At 43.7% G+C, this 21,541-nt stretch overlaps 1 protein-coding gene across 1 annotated transcript; it reads left to right on the top strand.

Annotated features, from left to right (window-relative positions):
- Window positions 1-788: 788 nt before the first annotated feature.
- Window positions 789-19,813, top strand: LOC106578482 (frizzled-6). The gene is made up of 8 exons (XM_014157334.2): window positions 789-950; window positions 2,602-2,911; window positions 10,608-10,804; window positions 11,100-11,508; window positions 13,752-14,354; window positions 16,839-16,987; window positions 17,197-17,640; window positions 17,760-19,813. The coding sequence occupies exons 2-8, from the start codon at window positions 2,726-2,728 to the stop codon at window positions 17,914-17,916; spliced, it is 2,145 nt and encodes a 714-aa protein (XP_014012809.1). The 5' UTR covers window positions 789-950; window positions 2,602-2,725; the 3' UTR covers window positions 17,917-19,813.
- Window positions 19,814-21,541: the final 1,728 nt, after the last annotated feature.

Raw genomic sequence — 21,541 nt, forward strand, 5'->3', positions numbered from 1 at the left:
GAAACAACTGCCGATGGGACAGCGTGAATAGAAGTGTTTTTCAAGTAATAGGTTTTCTAGTAAATCTTTCTTTGCTGAAGGCAAGTCAAGTGCTATGCTGCCAGACCCAATCACCCCCGTTGAGAAAAAAGTGAATGGACAGCACCTTTGATCAAAATTTGAAGGTATAGAATGCAGCCGAGATTGTAGGCTATTATTGTGTTGATGACATGTGACCCCAAAACACGACTTCAGTTACTGTAGTGCACTGCCTCTCATTTGTTTTTATAACCTGATAGGCCTACTATCTAGTCGCTAAGTGTCTCAACTCAAGACTTCTCAACTTTATGTGTCAAGATGTCTCCAGACATCAAGATGAAGATGAAGGCTGAGTCCTATGCATGACTTCTAGATTTTTGCAACCGATTTCTGTCCCCAAAATTGTCTAATATATGATACACTGTAGGTCTATGCTTCGTAGAACCCTTCCTGCCATCTGCTGGTGAACCCAGTCAATCACATAATAAAACCATGATCAGCATTTCATCTGCAGCCTTTTTATGTGAATTTTGTATCTTTAATGTACAGCTTGAATTCTCCCCTTACAGTGAAAAATATAATAATTTAAGAAAAGTCATCATTAAGTTGTACATTATGATTGCGTTATGATGCATGTATTATCTGAGATGGAGGACTATCCATCTACTTTCAATAGTACCATTATAAAATACATAATGTTTGTGGCTTCACTGTCTACGCTTGATAATAGCACCTGCATATGACAACGGCCGGTATTTCCCCCTGATTGTTACTGTATATGGGTGTTGTATCGAACACGGAGACAGACAGGATGTGGAGCTGAAAGAAAGAAGGCGGAGAATAGTTCAAAGTCGCTGGAAACATTGTCGCAAAATCCGAAAGGATTGCAATGGAACGATGGCCTTTATTTAGAGAAAACTAATAACGAAAGGGTAAGTGTAATTGTGTGAGTTTTCTGCCCTTGTCTAAAAAAAAATGTTACATTCGAAACTTATCGAGGCCCTTTCCAAGGCACTGAGACAGGGATATTTACTAGTCGCACTTCCCGAAGTTGGCTCCCAGACATGGGGAACAAATGGAGTTTCCGAATGCCAATTTGGGAAAAACACGAAGGAAATGTATATTCCTATTCTAAGTATTCCATGTAACTGCAGTGTAATTTTCTTAAACCTTAGATAATAGGGTTTATTCTGAAGTAGTTCGATTTTTTTTCATTTTTAAAGTAAAAAACATGTTTTTGAAATAATTTGACTGGAGTGTACGTGATTTGTAACCAAGTCAAAACATTTTACTATTCAATAGCCGTTTCTCAGTGCTATTTCGGCTAATTTGGGAATATAATATGTTTTTTGTTTGCTAAACTATTCCAAGCTACTGAACATGATAGAAACAGTCACGTGGTTCGCTATATGCCAATCGATACAGTAGCAAAACATGAGATTGTTTGGTAAAATCATAATAATAATCATTAAATCAGTTTTGATTGATTTGTTTATTGTTAAAGCAATTCTCTCCACAGCTCAAACACACACATACATGTAAACATAAATAAAACAACCATACAAAAGTGCATAGGACTATTGCAGCAGATGAAAAAGTGAAATTATGTTCTGCAGTACAGTAAATGAAACACTTATTGAATGAAAACTGCATGCATACCAGACAGTGCTTTCTGTGAATGATTACCTGTGTGAGATTAAATGGTGTGGCATGCTCCAATCAGACATGGTTACATACCAGACTTCACAAGACGCTTTAAGCCTGTATCAACAAGCTGATTCTGTTATTGAATTAGTTTGCAATTCAGTGTGCAATTCCACCACATAATCTATTCTCCACTGCAGAAGAGACTGGACAGATGTATTTCTCACTAGCAATATTCCACTCAGATCAATATGAATTATCTGTGTGTAACCTTTATTTAACTAGGCAAGTCAGTTAAGAACAAATTATTATTTACAATGACTTAGTAAAGTTTATCAGTAAGGTGTTAAAAATGTTGACGATCAAGGCCCAATGCAGTGAAAAAACGTGATTCCCTGTGTTTTATACATATTTTCACACAATGAGGTTGGAATAATGCTGTGAAATTGTGAAAATTATGATAATGCCCTTTTAGTATAAGAGCTGTTTGAAAACGCCACCTGAAATTTCAGCCTGTTTTTCTGGGATGGTGTTTTGGCCTGCCTGGTGATATCAATTACTTAATAGACCAATAAGAAAGAGAGTTCAAAACCTCTCTGCCAATAACAGCTAGTTTTCAGTTTTCCCCTCCCTACTGAGACCACTCCCAGACAGTCCTAGCAAATATCTTTGCTAAGAAGCTAATAATTTTTTGGGGGACCACTTTAATTGAAAACAATCACAGTAAGGTACTTAATTTTAACCAGAAATGATTTGATATTGAGAACAAAAACTGCTGCATTGGACCTTTAATGCTTTGGAACCAAACTCCATACTAGCCCTTCAAAACATACCAGATAAATTATACTCAGGTTTTTTCCGAACATACCACCGTGCCGATGCCGTGGTGGCTGATGGGAATGTTTTACCTGTCATTACTCCTTTTGTCTCCATGGATAGGACCCCAGCAAGCCCAGAGGAATGTGGATGAAGAGTGATTCGGCCTCCAACATAAAGTTATCCCTCCACTGAACCAAATAGAGCTGTTTATACACAAAGTTTAGCCTAGCAACCAACTGCCACCATGCTGATACCCAGGCTGGTCTGGGTGTGCCTGGCACTGATAGGGGTGAGGAGCTGCCACGCCCACAGTCTGTTCACCTGTGAACCCATCAAGGTGCATCGATGCCTGGGAATGCTCTACAACATGACCTTCTTCCCCAACATGATGGAGCACTATGACCAGGACATAGCAGCCAGCAGGATGGAGGTGAGTGTTTCTCACTGTGATAAAACCCTTAGATTTCCCACCAGACTTGGAGCATAGAGGGGAAAAAAGACCTTGCAGTTTGTTACAGATGTAGGATCTAAATTTGAGCCAGTTTGCTACAGCAGGGAAATAATCCTAAAATAATCCTGCAGCAACAGGAAATGGGAATTATTATGTGGATTATAATTAATGGACATTTTTGTAGGGTTTGATACATTTTTCGTAAGGGAAAATCAAGTCTAAAATGTCAAAGAGGAAATTACAAACTACAGAAGACTTTTTAAACCTCAAATACCCAACATGATTTAAATGACCTGCATCACAGGGAATTTATCCTGCTGCAGGATGATCAAATTAAGATCGTACATATGTAATAGCTTTTTATCATATGTTTGCCATGAATTCAACAGGTGCAAAAGGATAATTGTGTATTAAAATAACTATTTTTCAAACCATTCCCTATGAACTTGCTAAGATGTAGAGGAAATGCAATATTTTTAATGGAAAAATATTTCCTTAACTTCTTGAACTGTACTGTTGGTTAAGGGCTTGTAAGTAAGCATTTCACTGTAAGGTCTACACTTGTTGTATTCGCCGCATGTGACAAATAAAATTTGATTTGATAGCAAGTATTGAAGCATGTGTGTCTTAGCATTCTCAAAGGTCTTCCATCCGCTCTCGCTGTAGCTGCAGTGTTCAGTTACATGTAATGTAGTTTACGAAAGTTCAATCAGAAGACTGAATGCTCGTTTAACTTCATCCAGTCCCAGTAAGCATAACATAATTCGCTTTTGTTTCCTATTCTACAGGCATACTGGGAGTGAATACAAACGTATCAACGTCAGCATAGCGTCTTGTTTCTTCTCTTTCCTATTAGCCACGTGTGGAACGTCATTCACCTATTTACCTTATAGCCTATAAGCACGGCACAATAATGCACATTCCTCACGCTTGCCCATGGACTCACTTTTGCAATGATCACCTTCCTCTCTCAACCAATGGGTGTAAATCTAGGAAGGTATTTATATGTCAACTTACCCTCATTCTCTCACTTGCTGTTTTTCAGCAACAGTTTTCAACAGCCATCCACCTCCCCACCACCAGTTATAATAACCTTAAGGCCCGTCAATGGAACTCCTTTCCCCCAGTGGGGGGGTTTCGATGCCAGCAGTCCCACATAGGGCTACCAGCCATCTCTGCCATAAGAGACCGACCCTACCGTTATGCTTTTTGTACACAGAGCAGCACATAGTTCGGAACGCAATCATGGTTACATTAAGACACCGTGGAGATATGGGTTGGAAAAGGTACCTCAATGCAGGGATGGGATATACCTGAACTTCAATAGAGGAGGCAGTACCGTGTGAGTGTTCTCTTTTTGCTTTGAAGTTGTACTTCAAATGTTACCTTTATCCACACTGAGGAATTGAGAAGATTGAAATACTGCTAGTTTCCCCACCACACTGATACATCTAGAAGATTGAAATACTGCTAGTTTCCCCCCCAAAACGTCCCTTTTCGTCCTCATGCTAGCTAGCAGTAGCCACCGCAGCCATTTTGGAATGGCAGTGTCAGCCAATAAGCTCCCTTGTTGTTCATTCCATAATGGCTGCTGTGGCTACTGGTAGCTAGCATGAGGACGAAAAGGGACGTTTTTGGGGAAAACTAGCAGTATTTCAATCTTCTTGATGGAACAGTGTGGATAAAGGTAAAATTCAGACTACAATGGTATATCCCATCCCTGCATTGAGGTACGTTTTCCGACCCGTATCTCACGCCGGCTCCACAGTGTTTTAATGTAACCATGATTGCGTTCCGACCTCAGTCTAAACGAGCGTAACGGTAGGGTCGGTGTTCTTTGGCAACCTGCCATCACATCATCTGGCTTTGATCCCCAAACTATTTAATAAAATGTCATATTGCATTCCGTCTTTATGGTTCATTCAGTTAAGCCTGTACTCGATTGAAATCAGTGTGGGGCAGACAGTGATATGCTGGAGGACTCTTTGTGTGCTGTCTATCTATCAGGCTGAGCTGAGGTGCACCTCTTATTTCAGGACAACCTCAGGGAGCCACAGAGAACTCTGGGTACTTTGTCGTGTGGGGCGGCCTTTGATTTAGGAGAGGAAGGGGAGGGAGACACACCAACCTCACACAGACTAGCCAACATTCCTCCTACATTGTACTCTTTCTCTCTCTCTCTCTCTCTCTCTCTCGCTCTCTCGCTCTCGCTCTATTTCTACCTCCCCAAATCCTAATTTCTTTGTCTCTCACTCCTTCACTTCCCTTCAAAGTGTCAGTGTTAGGTCTTTAAAAAAAAAAAATATATATATATATATATATATATATATATATATATATATATATATATATATATATATATATATATATATATATATATATATATATATATATATATATTTCACCTTTATTTAACCGGGTAAGCCAGTTGAGAACAAGTTCTCATTTACAACTGCGACCTGGCCAAGATAAAGCAAAGCAGTGTGACACAAACAACAACACAGAGTTACACATGGAATAAACAAACGTACAGTCAATAACACAATAGAAAAGTCTATATACAGTGTGTGCAAATGAAGTAAGATTAGGGAGGTAAGGTAATAAATAGGCCGTAGTGGCAGTATAATTACAATTTTGCAAATAAACACTGGAGTGATAGATGTGCAGAAGATGAATGTGCAAGTACTAGGGTGCAAAGGAGCAAAAAATAAATAAATAAATAACAATATGGGGATGAGGTAGTTGGATGGGCTATTTACAGATGGGCTATGTACAGGTGCAATGATCTGTAAGCTGCTCTGATAGCTGATGCTTAAAGTTAGTGAGGGAGATATGAGTCTCCAGCTTCAGCTTCAGTGATTTTTGCAATTCATTCCAGTCATTGGCAGCAGAGAACTGGAAGGAAAGGCGGCCAAAGGAGGAATTGGCTTTGGGGGTGACCAGTGAAATATACCTGCTGGAGCGCGTGCTACGGGTGGGTGCTGCTATGGTGACCAGTGAGCTGAGATAAGGCGGGGCTTTACCTAACAAGGACTTATAGATGACCTGGAGCCAGTGGGTTTGGCGACGAATATGAAGCGAGGGCCAGCCAACGAGAGCATACAGGTCACAGTGGTGGGTAGTATATGGGGCTTTGATGACGAAACGGATGTGATGGACTGCATCCAATTTGCTGAGTAGAGTGTTGGAGGATATTTTGTAAATGACATCGCCAAAGTCAAGGATCGGTAGGATAGTCAGTTTTACGAGGGTATGTTTGGCAGCATGAGTGAAGGATGCTTTGTTGTGAAACAGGAAGCCGATTCTAGATTTAATTTTGGATTGTAGATGCTTAATATGAGTCAGGAAGGAGAGTTTACAGTCTAACCAGACACCTAGGTATTTGTAGTTGTCCACATATTCTAAGTCAAAACCGTCCAGAGTAGTGATGCTGGCGGGCAGGTGCGGGCAGCGATCGGTTGAAGAGCATGCATTTAGTTTTACTTGCATTTAAGAGCAGTTGGAGGCCACGGAAGGAGAGTTGTATGGCATTGAAGCTCGTCTGGAGGTTAGATAACAGTGTCCAAAGAAGGGCCAGAAGTATACAGAATGGTGTCAACTGCGTAGAGGTGGATCAGAGAATCACCAGCCGCAAGAGCGACATCATTGATGAATACAGAGAAATGAGTCGGCCCGAGAATTGAACCCTTTGGCACCCCCATAGAGACTGCCAGAGGTCCGGACAACAGGCCCTCCGATTTGACACCCTGAACTCTATCTGAGAAGTAGTTGGTGAACCAGGCGAGGCAGTCATTTGAGAAACCAAGGCTGTTGAGTCTGCCGATAAGAATGCGGTGATTGACAGAGTCGAAAGCCTTGGCCAGGTCAATGTATACAGCTGCACAGTATTGTCTTTTGTCGATGGCGATTATGTCGTTTAGGACCTTGAGCGTGCCTGAGGTGCACCCATGACCAGCTCGGAAACCAGATTGCATAGCGGAGAAGGTACTGTGGGACTCGAAGTGGTCGGTGATCTGTTTGTTAACTTGGATTTTGAAGACCTTAGAAAGGGTAGGATAGATATAGGTCTGTAGCAGTTTGGGTCTAGAGTGTCTCCCCCATTGAAGAGGGGGATGACCGCGGCATCTTTCCAATCTTTGGGGATCTCAGACGATACGAAAGAGAGGTTAAACAGGCTAGTAATAGGGGTGGTAACCATTGTGGCGGATCATTTTAGAAAGAGATGGTCCAGATTGTTTAGCCCAGCTGATTTGTCGGGGTCCAGATTTTGCAGCTCTTTCAGATCATCAGCTATCTGGATTTGGGTGAAGGAGAAATGGGGGAGGCTTGGGCAAGTTGCTGTGGGGGGTGCAGAGCTGTTGACCGAGGTAGGGGTAGCCAGGTGGAAAGCAAGGCCAGCCGTATCTATAGTAATAGATGCATGCAGTACCTACTGCTGACAGACAATCTGACCAAATGGCCTGTTGGAAAGTGTGCCATAATCGGATCTAGGTATTGTTATGAAGTTGACTCTCCTGTTGCTCTTCTGTTCACTGTTATTCAATAGGATTTTCCGGATTGAGGACTTGCCCTTTCCTTTAGGGGCCTTGTTCCTGTTACGATGTCAATGTGCCAATATTCCACTAGTATTTGGCAGCTTAGTATTAACACTTTCAGCACCTGTAAGGAAATAGACCTAAATAGAGTGAAAAACTAGTATATGTTTTCAGTATACATTACAAACTCAACTAATGCATTTTGAAGTTAGGATGCCATACTGCGTAGCCAGCCCTTTCCTGCAGTCAAATGACCAAATCACCTTCTAGTAGCTTCATGGGTGAAATGTTATTCATATTTTCATAATTTAATAATTGATAAACTTTTTTTTTTAAACTGCCAGAAATCCGGTTTTTCTATGTCAAACGGTTTTGTTATATTTCAGTCTTCTGTGATGTATATAAAGTGTAATATTGAGATGCAACATTTTTATTTAATACATTTCAACTCTATTTCTTTACATTTTACATTTTTACATTTAAGTCATTTAGCAGACGCTCTTATCCAGAGCGACTTACAAATTGGTGCATTCACCTTATGATATCCAGTGGAACAACCACTTTACAATAGTGCATCTAAATCTTTTGGGGGGGGGGGGGGTTAGAAGGATTACTTTATCCTATCCTAGGTATTCCTTAAGGTGGGGTTTCAGGTGTCTCCGGAAGGTGGTGATTGACTCCGCTGTCCTGGCGTCGTGAGGGAGCTTGTTCCACCATAGGGGTGCCAGAGCAGCGAACAGTTTTGACTGGGCTGAGCGGGAACTGTGCTTCCTCAGAGGTAGGGGGGCCAGCAGGCCAGAGGTGGATGAGCGCAGTGCCCTCGTTTGGGTGTAGGGACTGATCAGAGCCTGAAGGTACGGAGGTGCCGTTCCCCTCACGGCTCCGTAGGCAAGCACCATGGTCTTGTAGCAGATGCGAGCTTCAACTGGAAGCCAGTGGAGAGAGCGGAGGAGCGGGGTGACGTGAGAGAACTTGGGAAGGTTGAACACCAGACGGGCTGCGGCGTTCTGGATGAGTTGTAGGGGTTTAATGGCACAGGCAGGGAGCCCAGCCAACAGCGAGTTGCAGTAATCCAGACGGGAGATGACAAGTGCCTGGATTAGGACCTGCGCCGCTTCCTGTGTGAGGCAGGGTCGTACTCTGCGAATGTTGTAGAGCATGAACCTACAGGATCGGGTCACCGCCTTGATGTTAGTGGAGAACGACAGGGTGTTGTCCAGGGTCACGCCAAGGTTCTTAGCACTCTGGGAGGAGGACACAATGGAGTTGTCAACCGTGATGGCGAGATCATGGAACGGGCAGTCCTTCCCCGGGAGGAAAAGCAGCTCCTTGTCTTGCCGAGGTTCAGCTTGAGGTGGTGATCCGTCATCCACACTGATATGTCTGCCAGACATGCAGAGACGCGATTCGCCACCTGGTTATCAGAAGGGGGACATGGTATAGGTGTTTTCTTTTTTTTAAAGCCCATAACCATGTGTGTGAGGTGTATATTTGTTTAAGACTACCAAGAAACACTCTGTGACCCTGATTTAGCCCACTGCAGTAAAAGGTTAATTGAGTCATTGTTATCCATAGTCAAGGGACCTTGTGTGGAAATCCACAGTAGAGGGATCAAGCTTTTTGAATGAGGATATACAGAGGCCCCAATTCCAATACACTCTAAATGTATTCCTATTTACAGTGGCTCCACAGAAAAATACAAGAAACGGCAGATTGTAGACTAAGAAGAGCTATTTGAGATGGAGTTTGGGACCTCCAAAGAATTGAAACAAGGACTCATACAGTCGGAGAGCCAGTTCCCCAGGCCCCATCTAGATCTGGCCTGCAGCCAGTCTGGAGCTGGGGAAACCGTCAGGGAGAGAACGTTGAATAGTGTGATTGTTAGATTTGCCCTGTGTTGATGGCTGGATTGATGGGGAAATATTGCTTTTACAGTGTAAACATCGGCTGGATTTACTGCCTCCAGCAGTCATAGTTCTTTCTGCATTTGTAAACTGAACAGGAATGTTTGATAACCTGGCGTATCTGATCCGAACCAAGTGGCCCTTAGGTTAAGATGGCCACATGATACAGTCTGTAACCTTTGAAGGATCCAGTTCTAATTGTTTTGGGAATGATTTGTGGCAGTCGTTACAGATGGTATCTTAAGCTTTTGTGATATGGTCGTTACTTCGACAAGATCTGTTTATTTGGATTAACTCTGTTAAGCGTGACTCAACAATGTCAAAAATAACCATTCATGCTTTGGAAAGATATGTTTTCATACTTTGGTAGAAATCACTGTGAACTGTTTAACGGTTGTTAGATCAGAGCTGCAGCTTTAGTGTGATGGAATGGATACTGAGCAGAAGCCCAACAGTTCTGTCCATTCCAGTCAACATCCCTCTTGACTCCTGGTTTCCAAATAGTCCCAGAGTCATTTCCTGATGCCCACCCCCACCCCCCCTCTACTCAAATCTGTTGAAACTGAGACAGCCTGTGAAAGGAATCCTTTGTGTGGCACCATAATACAGTGCATTACAGCCTCTTATGTACTGTAGCATTTTTAGCTTTTCCAACCAAGTCACGTGTACAGGAAAATAAAACAATTCTATTTATGGATCTGCCCATGGCAAGGGAACTGCATGGACTATTGTGGCCGTGAGTGACAGCATTAACCTCACGTTGACTGACTTTTTAATTACAAACTGTTGTAATGTCTAGATGAATCTAGTTGAAATCAATATTGGTTGTTGGATTAAAAACATGCATGACAATTTGTTCAGCTCCACCCTTACAGGTACAGCTACAGGAGCACGATACTAGTATTTACTAGGGTAGCAAAATTCCGGTAACTTTCCCAGGTTTTCCCAAAATCCTGGTTGGAAGATTCCTGTAATTAGGACAGATATCTAGAAACTACAACCAGGACTTCTAGAAAACCTTTGAATTGACAGAAAGATACTGGAATTTTGCAACCCTAGTAATTACAGTATGTTCTTGAACCATAAAAATCTGAATGGATCTATGTCTATCTTTCGCTCTCTCTCTCCCTTTCTCCCTCTTTCTTTCTCTCTCTTCCTCTCTCTCTCTCTCCCTTTCTCCCTCTTTCTCTCTCTTTCTCTTTCACTCCCCCTCTCCCCTTCCCTCTGTCTCCATAGCCCTTCATGCCGCTGGTCAACCTGCGCTGCTCTCCAGACGTGCATCACTTCCTGTGTCAGGCCTTTATCCCTGCATGCACTGAGGACACCAAAGTGATCCGGCCATGTCGTGACCTGTGTGAGAAAGTGAGGTCAGACTGCAGGAAGGACATCAGCACCTTCGGCATCACCTGGCCTCCGGAACTGCAGTGCGACAGGTAAATGTGACTGAGTTGAACTCAATTCTCCAGGTCTTAGGCCAGGTTACTCATCACGTGTGCGAGGTTCACTGAACCACAACATCTGTTACATACATAGGCGTGTTGTACTGTGCCAAGTTTTATAGATGAAAAGGCACATGCCTGACTTTTTTCAGATGACCAAATAGTAAGCGTTTATAAACTGCTTGCTAACAGCCAGTTGACCAGTTATTACATTTATCAGCACTACGTTTATGAAATGGTATTTATTTAGTTATGGTTTTGATTCTTTACCCTACTTTTTTTCCTCTAGATTGGATGATTGCCTATACTCTCCAGATGGCTCAGTCCTGCCACCAACCAGACTGACCACACCCAAGACCTCTCTGTCTGCCAAGAGGGACATGGGCTTCTGGTGCCCCCTTCAGCTGAAGACCCGACCCGGCCAGGGATCCACATTCCTGGGTGCCGGGGACTGCGCTCCCCCTTGCTCCAACATGTACTTCAAGCCCCATGAAATCGAGTTCGCCAAGACCTTCATCGGGGTGTGCTCCATCGTCTGCCTCTGCGCCACGCTCTTCACCTTTCTCACCTTCCTCATCGACGTCAAACGCTTCCGCTACCCCGAACGGCCGATCATCTTCTACGCCGTGTGCTACAGCTTCGTGTCGCTCATCTACTTCATCGGCTTCCTGCTGGGGAACAATGCATCCTGCAACAAGGTCTGTTTATGTCTGTGTCTGAAATGGCAACCAATCCCCTGTATTGTGCACTCCTTTAGACCAGCCCCCAGAGCCCTATGGACCCTGCTCTAAAGTATTGTACTACAGTGCATTCGGAAAGTATTCAGACCACTTTTTCTACATTTTGTTACATTAGTTTTATTCAAAAATTTATTTATTTGTTTTTTTTCCTCATCAATCTACACACAATACCCCATAATGACGAAGAAAAAACAGTTTTACATTTTTTGGGGGGCAAATGTATTTCAAAAAATATATAAAAATATCACATTTACATAAGTATTCAGACCCTTTACTCAGTACTTTGTTGAAGCAGCTTTGGCAGTGATTACAGCCCTGAGTCTTCTTGGGTATGACGCTACAAGCTTGGCACATCTGTATTTTGGGGAGTTTCTTCCATTGTTCTCTGCAGATCCTCTCAAGCTCTGTCAAGTTGGATGAGGTGTGTCGTTGCACTGCTATTTTCAGGTCTCTCCAGAGATGTTCGATCAGGTTCAAGTCTGGACTCTGGCTAGGCCACTCACAGACATTCAGAGACTTGTCCCAAAGACACTCCTGCATTGTCTTGGCTGTGTGCTTAGGGTCATTGTCCTGTTGGAAGGTGAACCTTCGGCCCAGTCTGAGGTCCTGAGCGCTCTGGAGCAGGTTTTCATCAAGGATCTCTCTGTACTTTGTTCTGTTCATCTTTTCCTCGACCTTGACTAGTCTCCCATTCCCTGCCACCGTAAAACATCTCCACAGAATGATCCTGACACCACCATGCTTCACCATAGGGATGGTGCCAAGTTTCCTCCAGACATGACGCTTGGCATTCAGGTCAAAGAGGTCAATCTTGGTTTCATCAGACCAGAGAATCTTGTTTCTCATGGTCTGAGAGTCCTTTAGGTGCCTCCTGGCAAATTCCAAGCGGGCTGTCACGTGCCTTTTACTGAGGAGTGGTGTCCGTCTGGCCACTCTACCATAAAGGCCTGATTGGTGGTGTGCTGCAGAGATGGTTGTCCTTCTGGAAGGTTCTCCCATCTCCACAGAGGAACGCTGGAGCTCTGTCAGTGACCATCAGATTCTTGGTCAACTCCTTGACCAAGGCCCTTCTCCCCCGATTTCTCAGTTTGGCCGGGCGGCCAGCCCTAGGAAGAGTCTTGGTGGTTCCAAACTTCTTCAATTTAAGAATGATGGAGGCCACTGTGTTATTGGGGACCTTCAATGCTGCAGAAATGTTTTGGTACCCTTCCTCAGATCTGTGCCTCGACACAATCCTGTCTCGGGAGCTCTACGGACAATTCCTTTGACCTCATGGCTTGGTTTTTGCTCTGACATGCACTGTCAACTGTGGGACCTTGTATAGACAGTTCTATGCCTTTCCAAATTATGTCCAATCAATTGAATTTACTACAGGTGGACCCCAATCAAGTTGGAGAAACATTTAAAGGAGGATCAATGGAAACAGGATGCACATGAGCTCAATTTCGAGTCTCATAGCAAAGGGTCTGAATACTTATGTAAATAACGTATTTCTGTTTTTTCTTTTGAATAAATGTGCAAAAATGTCAACATGTTTTTGCTTTGTCATTATGGGGTATTGTGTGTAGATTGAGGAAAAAATGAATTTAGTCAATTTTAGAATAAGGCTGTAACGTAACAAAGTCGATGCCCCTCCTTGTTCAGGCAGTGCTCGGCGGTCGACGTCACCGGTCTTCTAGCCATCATTGATCCATTTTTCATTTTCCATTGGTTTTGTCTTGTCTTCCTACACACCTGGTTCCAATCCCATTCATTACATGTTGTGTATTTAACCCTCTGTTTCCCCTCATGTCCTTGTCAGAGATTGTTTGTTGTGATGCTCGTGATATTCGATTGGTGCGCGACGGGTTCTTGTACTCACGTTTATTTTATGTACTTTGGTTTTGGAGGTTTTGTTTTACGTTATTAAACTACTCCATTTATACCAAGTTTGATTCTCCTGCGCCTGACTTTCCTGCCACCTACATACACGGCATGACAGGGTATGAGTACTTTCCAAATGCACTGTATATAAGGAATAGGGTGCCATTGGGATACAGCCCATGTCTTGTGATGTATGTCCTGTGATGATTTCTGAAGTCATGTAGCTATATATTGTGATGTTTTATATGTATGCCAGGTATACTTATTTTCCTAGCAACTTCTCTATGTGACATAAAAGTAGTCATTCATTCGTTAATCTATTTATTCATTCATTCCAGGCGGTGCACCCAGCTGCCATGGACACGGTGGTGCTGGGCTCCCAGAGTAAAGGCTGTACGTTACTTTTCATGCTACTCTACTTCTTCTCCCTGGCCGGCATCGTCTGGTGGGTCATCCTCACCATCACCTGGTTCCTGGCCGCCGGGCCCAAGTGGAGCTGCGAGGCCATCGAGAAGAAGGCGGTGTGGTTCCACTCTGTCGCTTGGGGGATCCCTGGAGCACTAACCGTCATGCTACTGGCTCTCAACAAGGTGGAGGGAGATAACATCAGCGGGGTGTGCTTTGTGGGGCTCTATGATCTGGACGCGCTGCGGTACTTTGTGCTGGCGCCGCTGTGTATCGGGGTGGTGGTGGGGCTGTCTCTGCTCCTGGCTGGGATCGTGTCGCTCAACAACGTGCGTCAGGTGATCCAGCACGATGAGAGGAACCAGGAGAAGCTGAAGAAGTTTATGATCCGTATCGGAGTGTTCAGTGGTCTGTACCTGGTGCCCCTGGTCACTCTGCAGGGGTGTTATATCTATGAACAGAGCCAGCGCTCCACCTGGGAAAACACCTGGATCAATGACCGTTGCCAGGAGTACAGCATTCCCTGCTCACACAAGGTAACACACGCTTAGCACTAGAACATTTTCATAATAATTTGATATCTCTATGAAGATATGCTGCTGCAAAATTCATCTAACATTAATAGATGTTAAAAATCATTGCTCTTATGCCTTCTTTCGGCCACAGTAAAATGTATGATTATATTTGGCAGATGTTTAAATGGAAATGGTCTCATTAAGCAATAAGGCACGGGGGGGGTGTGGTACTCCACAACATCCGTAGAGTACGACCCTACCTTACACAGGAAGTGGCGCAGGTCCTAATCCAGGCACTTGTCCTCTCCTGTCTGGACTGCAACTCGCTGTTGGCTGGGTTTCCCATTTGTGCCATCAAACCCCTGCAACTTATTCAGAACGCTGCAGCCCACCTGGTTTTCAAACTTTCCCAAGTTCTCCCCTGTCACCCCACTCCTCAGCACACTCCACTGGCTTCCAGTCGAAGCTCGCATTCACTACAAGACCATGGTGCTTGCCTACAGAGCACTGCCTCTCCCTACCTATGCTCAAGCCCTACACCCTAACCACCCGAGCACTCTGTTCTGCCACCTCTGGTCTCTTGGCCATCCCACCCCTATGGAAGGGTAGCTCCTGCTCAGCCCAGTGCAAGCTCTTCTTTGTCCTGGCTCCCCAATGGTGGAACCAGCTTCCCCCTGACAGCAGAGTCCCTTCCCATCTTCCGAAAACACCTAAAACCCTACCTCTTCATAGAGTATCTTAAAATATCCCCCTCCCAAAAAGGATAATAATAAAATATTCCTGAAACAACAAAATTGCACTTGACCACCCTCCCTCTTTCTAGCTTTGCTGATAGCTACTTTATTGAGAAAAAGTGTACTTACTGTGATATGTGGTTGTCCCACCTAGCTATCTTAAGAGGAATGTACATCTCTCTGGATAATCTGCTAAATTACTCAAATGTAAATTCTCTCAACCAGCTTCACCTGGAATGCTTTTCCAACAGTCTTGAAGGAGTTCCCACATATGCTGAGCACTTGTTAGCTGCTTTTCCTTAACTCTGCGGTCCGACTCATCCCAAACCATCTCAATTTGGTTGAGATCGGGAGAATGTGGAGGCCAGGTCATCTGATGCAGCACTCCATCACTCTCCTTCTTGGTAAAATAGCCCTTACACAGCCTAGAGGTGTGTTGAGTCATTGTCCTGTTGAAAAACAAATGATAGTCCCACTAAGCCAAAACCAGATGGGATGGCGTATAATTGCAGAATGCTGTGGGAGCCATGCTGGTTAAGTGGGAATTGAATTCTAAATAAATCACAGACGGTGTCACCAGCAAAGCACCCACACACCATAACACCCTCTCCTCCATGCTTTACAGTGGGAAATACACATGTGGAGATCATCCGTTCACCAACACCGCGGCTCAAAAAGACACGGCGGTTGGAACCAAAAATCTCTAATTTGGACTCCAGACCAAAGGACATATTTACACCGGTCTAATGTCCATTGCTTGTGTTTCTTGGCCCAAACAAGTCTCTTCTTCTTATTGGTGTCCTTTAGTAGTGGTTTATTTGCAGCAATTTGACCATGAAGGCCTGATTCATACAGTCTCCTCTGAACAGTTGATGTTGAGATGTGTCTGTTACTTGAACTCTGAAGCATTTATTTGGGCTGCAATTTCTGAGGCTGGAACTAATGAACTTATCCTCTGCAGCAGAGGTAACTCTGGGTCTTCCATTCCTGTGGCGGTCCTCATGAGAGCCAGTTTCATCATAGCGCTTAATGGTTTTTGCGACTGCACTTGAAGAAACTTTTTTAAAGTTCTTGACATTTTCCGTATTGACTGACCTTCATGTCTTAAAGGTATGATGGACTGTAGTTTCTCTTTGCTTATTTGAGCTGTTGTTGCCATAATATGGACTTGGTCTTTTACCACATATGGCTATCTTCTGTATACCACCGCTACCTTGTCACAACACAACAGATTGGCTCAAACACATTAAGAAGGAAAGACATTCCACAAATTAACTTTAAACAAGGCACACCTGTTAATTGAAATGCATTCCAGGTGACTACCTCATGAAGCTGGTTGAGAAAATGCCAAGAGTGTGCAAAGCTGTCATCCAGGCAAAGGGTGGCTATTTGAAGAATCTCAAATATAAAATATATTTTGATTTAACACTTTTTTTGGTTACTACATGATTCCATATGTGTTATTTCATAGTTTTGATGTTTTCACTATTATTCTACAATGTAGAAAATAGTAAAAATAAAGACAAACCCTTGAATGAGTAGGTGTTCTAAAAACCTTTGACCGGTAGTGTATATGTCTAATATTTCACGGCTAATGGCTTGGCCATATACCACAACCCCCCGAGGTGCCTTATTGCTATTATAAACTGGTTACCAACGTAATTAGAACAGTAAAAAGTATTTTTATGTCATACACGTGATGTACCACGGCTTTCAGCCAATCAGCATTCAGGGCTCAAACCACCCGGTTTATAACACTGTAATGTTTCAGACTACAGAGTCTGGTCGTCCGGACCTGTCCCTATTCCTGATTAAATACCTTATGACCCTGGTGGTTGGGATCTCAGCTGTGTTCTGGGTCAGCAGCAAGAAGACCTGCTCAGAATGGGCCTTCTTCTTCAACAGGACCAGGAAGAAAGAGTAAGGACACTTCACTAATGCCTGTCTCTCAACTGCTGAAACAAATCATATTTTTCCATGGATTGTATCCCAAATGGCACCCTAGTGCAAAAGTAGTGCATTATATAAGGAATAGGGTGCCATTTGGGAAGCAACTTGGGTTTTTACAGTATGCAACATTTGCAGATAGATATAATTCTTCTGTGTTCTAATTCTATTTCTCTATCCAGCCCCATTAGTGAGAGCCGCAGAGTTCTCCAGGAATCCTGTGAGTTCTTCCTCAAACACAACAGCCGTGTCCAGCACAAGAAGAACCACTACAACCCCGGCTCCCACAAACTCAAGGTCATCTCCAAGTCCATGGGCACCAGCACCGGTGCCTCAGCCACAGGCAACCATGGCACCTCAGCAGTGGGCAACCATGAGGCCATCCGGGGTCAGGCTTCTTTCTCTGAGGCCAGGGGCTCATCTGAGGCCTCCGCCAGGGAGCAGCTGGAGAGGGGCAGCTCCACCCGTGGCTCCAGGCTGGGGGAGAGGGACAGGGACAGGGAGAAGCAGCCCAGTGGACAGGCCCTGTCTGGGGGGAGAGAGGGGGCAGAGAGACGTAGTAAAAAGGGCAGCTCCAGCAAGGTTAGCAGCCGCTCAGAGAGCTTCCACAGAGTCCCAGAGGGAAGGTAAAGACAAATACTTTCACCCTTTTGCCAAAGTACTTTCTGACCTATACATACGTACTTCAAAAGGTTTTGTCCGCTCCACTGTTAACAGGTTGTTTTTTTACAAACTTGTCTTGTAGGATGACTCCCCGGAGTGAACTATCAGAGACGAGACAGGTGCCCAGTGGACAGCACCTGGCTTTAAGCCACTCCCACAGTGGCAGTGCGAAAGGCTCCGTCCCTCACCTGGTTCGCCAGTTACCAGAGGAGAAAAAGGAGAAGGACAGCAGCTGCTGAGCCCAACCAGCAGGCTCCTATGATACTTAACACCAACAAAGATGGGTGGACTGAGTGTCTGCTGGTTTTTGTTCTGTTCTTCCTTTCAAATTAGCAACTGATTTTAGCCTGTCATACCATACCAGATGTGTACACTCTCAGAACAATCAGTGATATTAGTGGATCGATTACGTACCAGAGCGAGAATAGAAAGTTGAGAAAATCCAGAGGACAGGAGTTTTCCTTCGCACCACAGAGACAGGAAGGAAGAGACTAGGTGGGCCACCAGGGTCCTAGAGAGTTCCCTTCAGTGACCGGCCCAACAGGTGTAGCTTCTGTACATCAGTCAGCTTGACTGGATCACTGGCCACATCAAGGTGAATGAGGTTAGAGAATCAGACCAATGGTTGCATTTCCCTGCTGTAAAACAGTCACTTAGTTTGACATATTGTTTATTTACTTATGAAAGCTGTACTTTTCTGAGGGTAGATTGATATGTAAAGTGTGTAGAATATACACTGGCAATATTTATGTAAACTATTTTATTTTCTGTCACTGGACTAGTCTTTACACTGAGTTTAAGCGCTTGAAAATCTGAAAATCGTGAATGTTTCACCAAACAATCAGAACTTCAACGATATCTAGCTGTGGTGGTTAACTCTTTTTATTTTATTTTTGTATTCAAATGGTTAATGTCATGTGTATGTAGACAATTCCATCATGAAACAATGAGTAGCAAGCATAGCAGTTCTGTAGTTAAAGTAATTGCAGTAGACAGGAGGTTCTCACTACCAATGCACTCAGTATGCTACTCTACTTTTCATTCCTTTTCCATTACAGTGTTTTTCAGTATATCTATAAATAGTTACATAAGCATTTTTCAATTTTGCTGACTCTCCTCATGAACTTAATTTCCAGTAAATCTGAATGGGGCATGTGTTTTTTTTATACTACAGTTTCTAGAAGAATGTGCCTCGTGAACTAAATCATGGTCTTCAGATAACCTACTTTTTGTCTGTGTACCTACAGATGCTTTACATGTGTGACAGTCATTCCATGTGCGTATTCATCTCCAGTGAAATATGTGGACAAAGTAACCAGGCTTATCTCTTGACCTTATGTAAGTTGTTGTGGTTGGACATCTCACTACACTTAGAGATGAACCCAGTGCAAAGACTGAGTGATACTGTACAATTTGTACAGAGATAGAATGTCTTTTTTTGGAGTTTATATTTCTGTTACGCAATTATCTTTAAACCAAAAATAGTAGTATGTATACCTAACATAATAACTGATGATCCAATATGAAAACACCAGTAGAAAAATCAGAGACGAAATCCAATCCAAAGCATGTACCTAGTTGAGTTGATCGTTTTTGACAAATGTATGGGTTTTGTTTTTCAGTATTTCAATTGTCATGATTCTTACCGGTAATCCATGAATTGTGTTTGACTGTACACGTTTTTCTTGCAAGCATTTTCCCGTAAGGCCTGTTGGGAATAAGTCTTGCACACTGTATTAATAAAAACCATTTATCCATCCATACATACTCACAATAATTTGATAAGTATTTGAATCCCTCCATACTGTATTGTTTTATTGTCTTTAATCTGACCATGTCCTTGATCTTCATCCATATCTATTGTATATTATTATGTGGCTATCAGAAGACAAAGGTTACAGCTAAAGGAATTTGTTATCTTGCTTCCACTCCTTCACACATGAATAATATAACCACTACTCATCCTTGATTGCATATAGACTTGTTTGGGCTATAGATTTTTTTGTTGTTGTTGATATTTTAAATTCCCTATACATTTTTGTGAACATTTGTAGTCTTATGTTGTATGTATTATTTGATATATATTTTGTATCAATTATATTTCCTTTTAATAAAAGATTTTTGAATAAAATGTAATTTGTCTTATGAATGGATGCCTTGTTTTGTATCGCCCATACAGATAGTGAACCATGTTGTCATGTTTGTGTTAAATTCCGCGTTCAAAACAACTGGGAACTCAGAAATCTCAGACTTCTGACTTCAGTGCGTTCAAGACGGGAAGAAAATAGCTCCGACTGGGAAAACTCTTTTTGAACGTTCATCCAACTCGGAATTCCAAGTCGGAAACTCTGGTGTCTTTCTAGAGCTCAGACTTTTCAACCTGAAAATAACTGGCATTATTTGACCTCATTCTTCTCTGGGTTCCCAGTTGTCTTGAAAGCACCAATATACATGACCTATAATTGTTTGTAGTCATCAACATAATCATCATCAGCTAGTCTACAGGAAAAATCCTTAAGGAAGATCTCAATTAATTACGCCTCCTTCTCAAAACCCATTGGAGGAGAAGATCAGAGGGGAGGGACCTCTGAGTTTCTCATCCAATGGGTTTTGAGAATGTTTAATTTTTTTATTTTACCATTATTTTACCTGATAAATTGGACTGAGAACACATTCTCATTTACAGCAATGACCTGGGGAATAGTTTCAGGGGAGAGGAGGGGTATGAATGAGCCAATTGTAAGCTGGGGATGATTAGGTGACCGTGATGGTATGAGGGACAGATTGGAAATTTAACCAGGACACCGGGGTTAACACCTCTACTCTTACGATAGGTGCCATGGGATCTTTAGTGACCACAGGGAGTCAGGGCATCCGTTTTAACGTCCCATCCGAAAGACGGCACCCTACACAGGGCAGTGTCCCCAATGAGGTGAGGCGAGAGGACACAAGGAGTATGCCATTGAGTTCTTCCCAATTTCATGAAATAACAGACTAGGATACCCACATATAACTGATTCTATACCATGATGAGAAATTACATAGTTCCATCTTGCCAATCTGTTATTAGTGGTGGGGCACCGGGCAGCCCACAGTTGGGGCACCGGGCAGCCCACAGTTGGGGCACCGGGCAGCCCACAGTTGGGGCACCCACAGTTGGGGCACATGGCAGCCCACAGTTGGGGCACCGGGCAGCCCACAGTTGGGGCACAGGTCAGCCCACAGTTGGGGCACCGGGCAGCCCACAGTTGGGGCACAGGTCAGCCCACAGTTGGGGCACCGGGCAGCCCACAGTTGGGGCACATTGCAGCCCACAGTTGGGGCACCCACAGTTGGGGCACCGGGCAGCCCACAGTTGGGGCACAGGGCAGCCCACAGTTGGGGCACCGGGCAGCCCACAGTTGGGGCACAGGTCAGCCCACAGTTGGGGCACCGGGCAGCCCACAGTTGGGGCACAGGGCAGCCCACAGTTGGGGCACCCACAGTTGGGGCACAGGGCAGCCCACAGTTGGGGCACCCACAGTTGGGGCACAGGGCAGCCCACAGTTGGGGCACAGGGCAGCCCACAGTTGGGGCACAGGGCAGCCCACAACAACTGTAAACAAGCTGAAGCATAATCAAGATGTTGGGCTCTATTCAATCTCTAACGCTGAAGACATTTCCTCTTTTGTTCTTTATTGCTCCTCTATTATTCCTCAAGCAAGGTGGGTGGCCGATGACATCACCGATTCCATCACACCAACTCCTTGAAGTTTGCAGTTGTGTCTAAAAAACACAATTTTGCTCAGCAACAACAAAAATAATCTTCCCTTTAGTGTGTGCACTTTACGTTATTTATACTTGAGATATCGCTTTTCAACAGCA

Source organism: Salmo salar, chromosome 02, assembly GCF_965601325.2.
Source record: "Salmo salar chromosome 02, fSalSal1, whole genome shotgun sequence".
Lineage (NCBI taxonomy): Eukaryota > Metazoa > Chordata > Actinopteri > Salmoniformes > Salmonidae > Salmo > Salmo salar.

What these genes read in the sequence shown, in the direction of transcription:
- LOC106578482 (XM_014157334.2), top strand. Translation starts at nt 2,726, where the DNA reads ATGCTGATACCCAGGCTGGTCTGGGTGTGCCTGGCACTGATAGGGGTG. An exon ending in ACAATGCATCCTGCAACAAG is followed by an intron (nt 11,509 to 13,751) that starts GTCTGTTTATGT and finishes CATTCATTCCAG; the next exon opens with GCGGTGCACCCAGCTGCCAT. An exon ending in AACAGGACCAGGAAGAAAGA is followed by an intron (nt 16,988 to 17,196) that starts GTAAGGACACTT and finishes TTCTCTATCCAG; the next exon opens with CCCCATTAGTGAGAGCCGCA.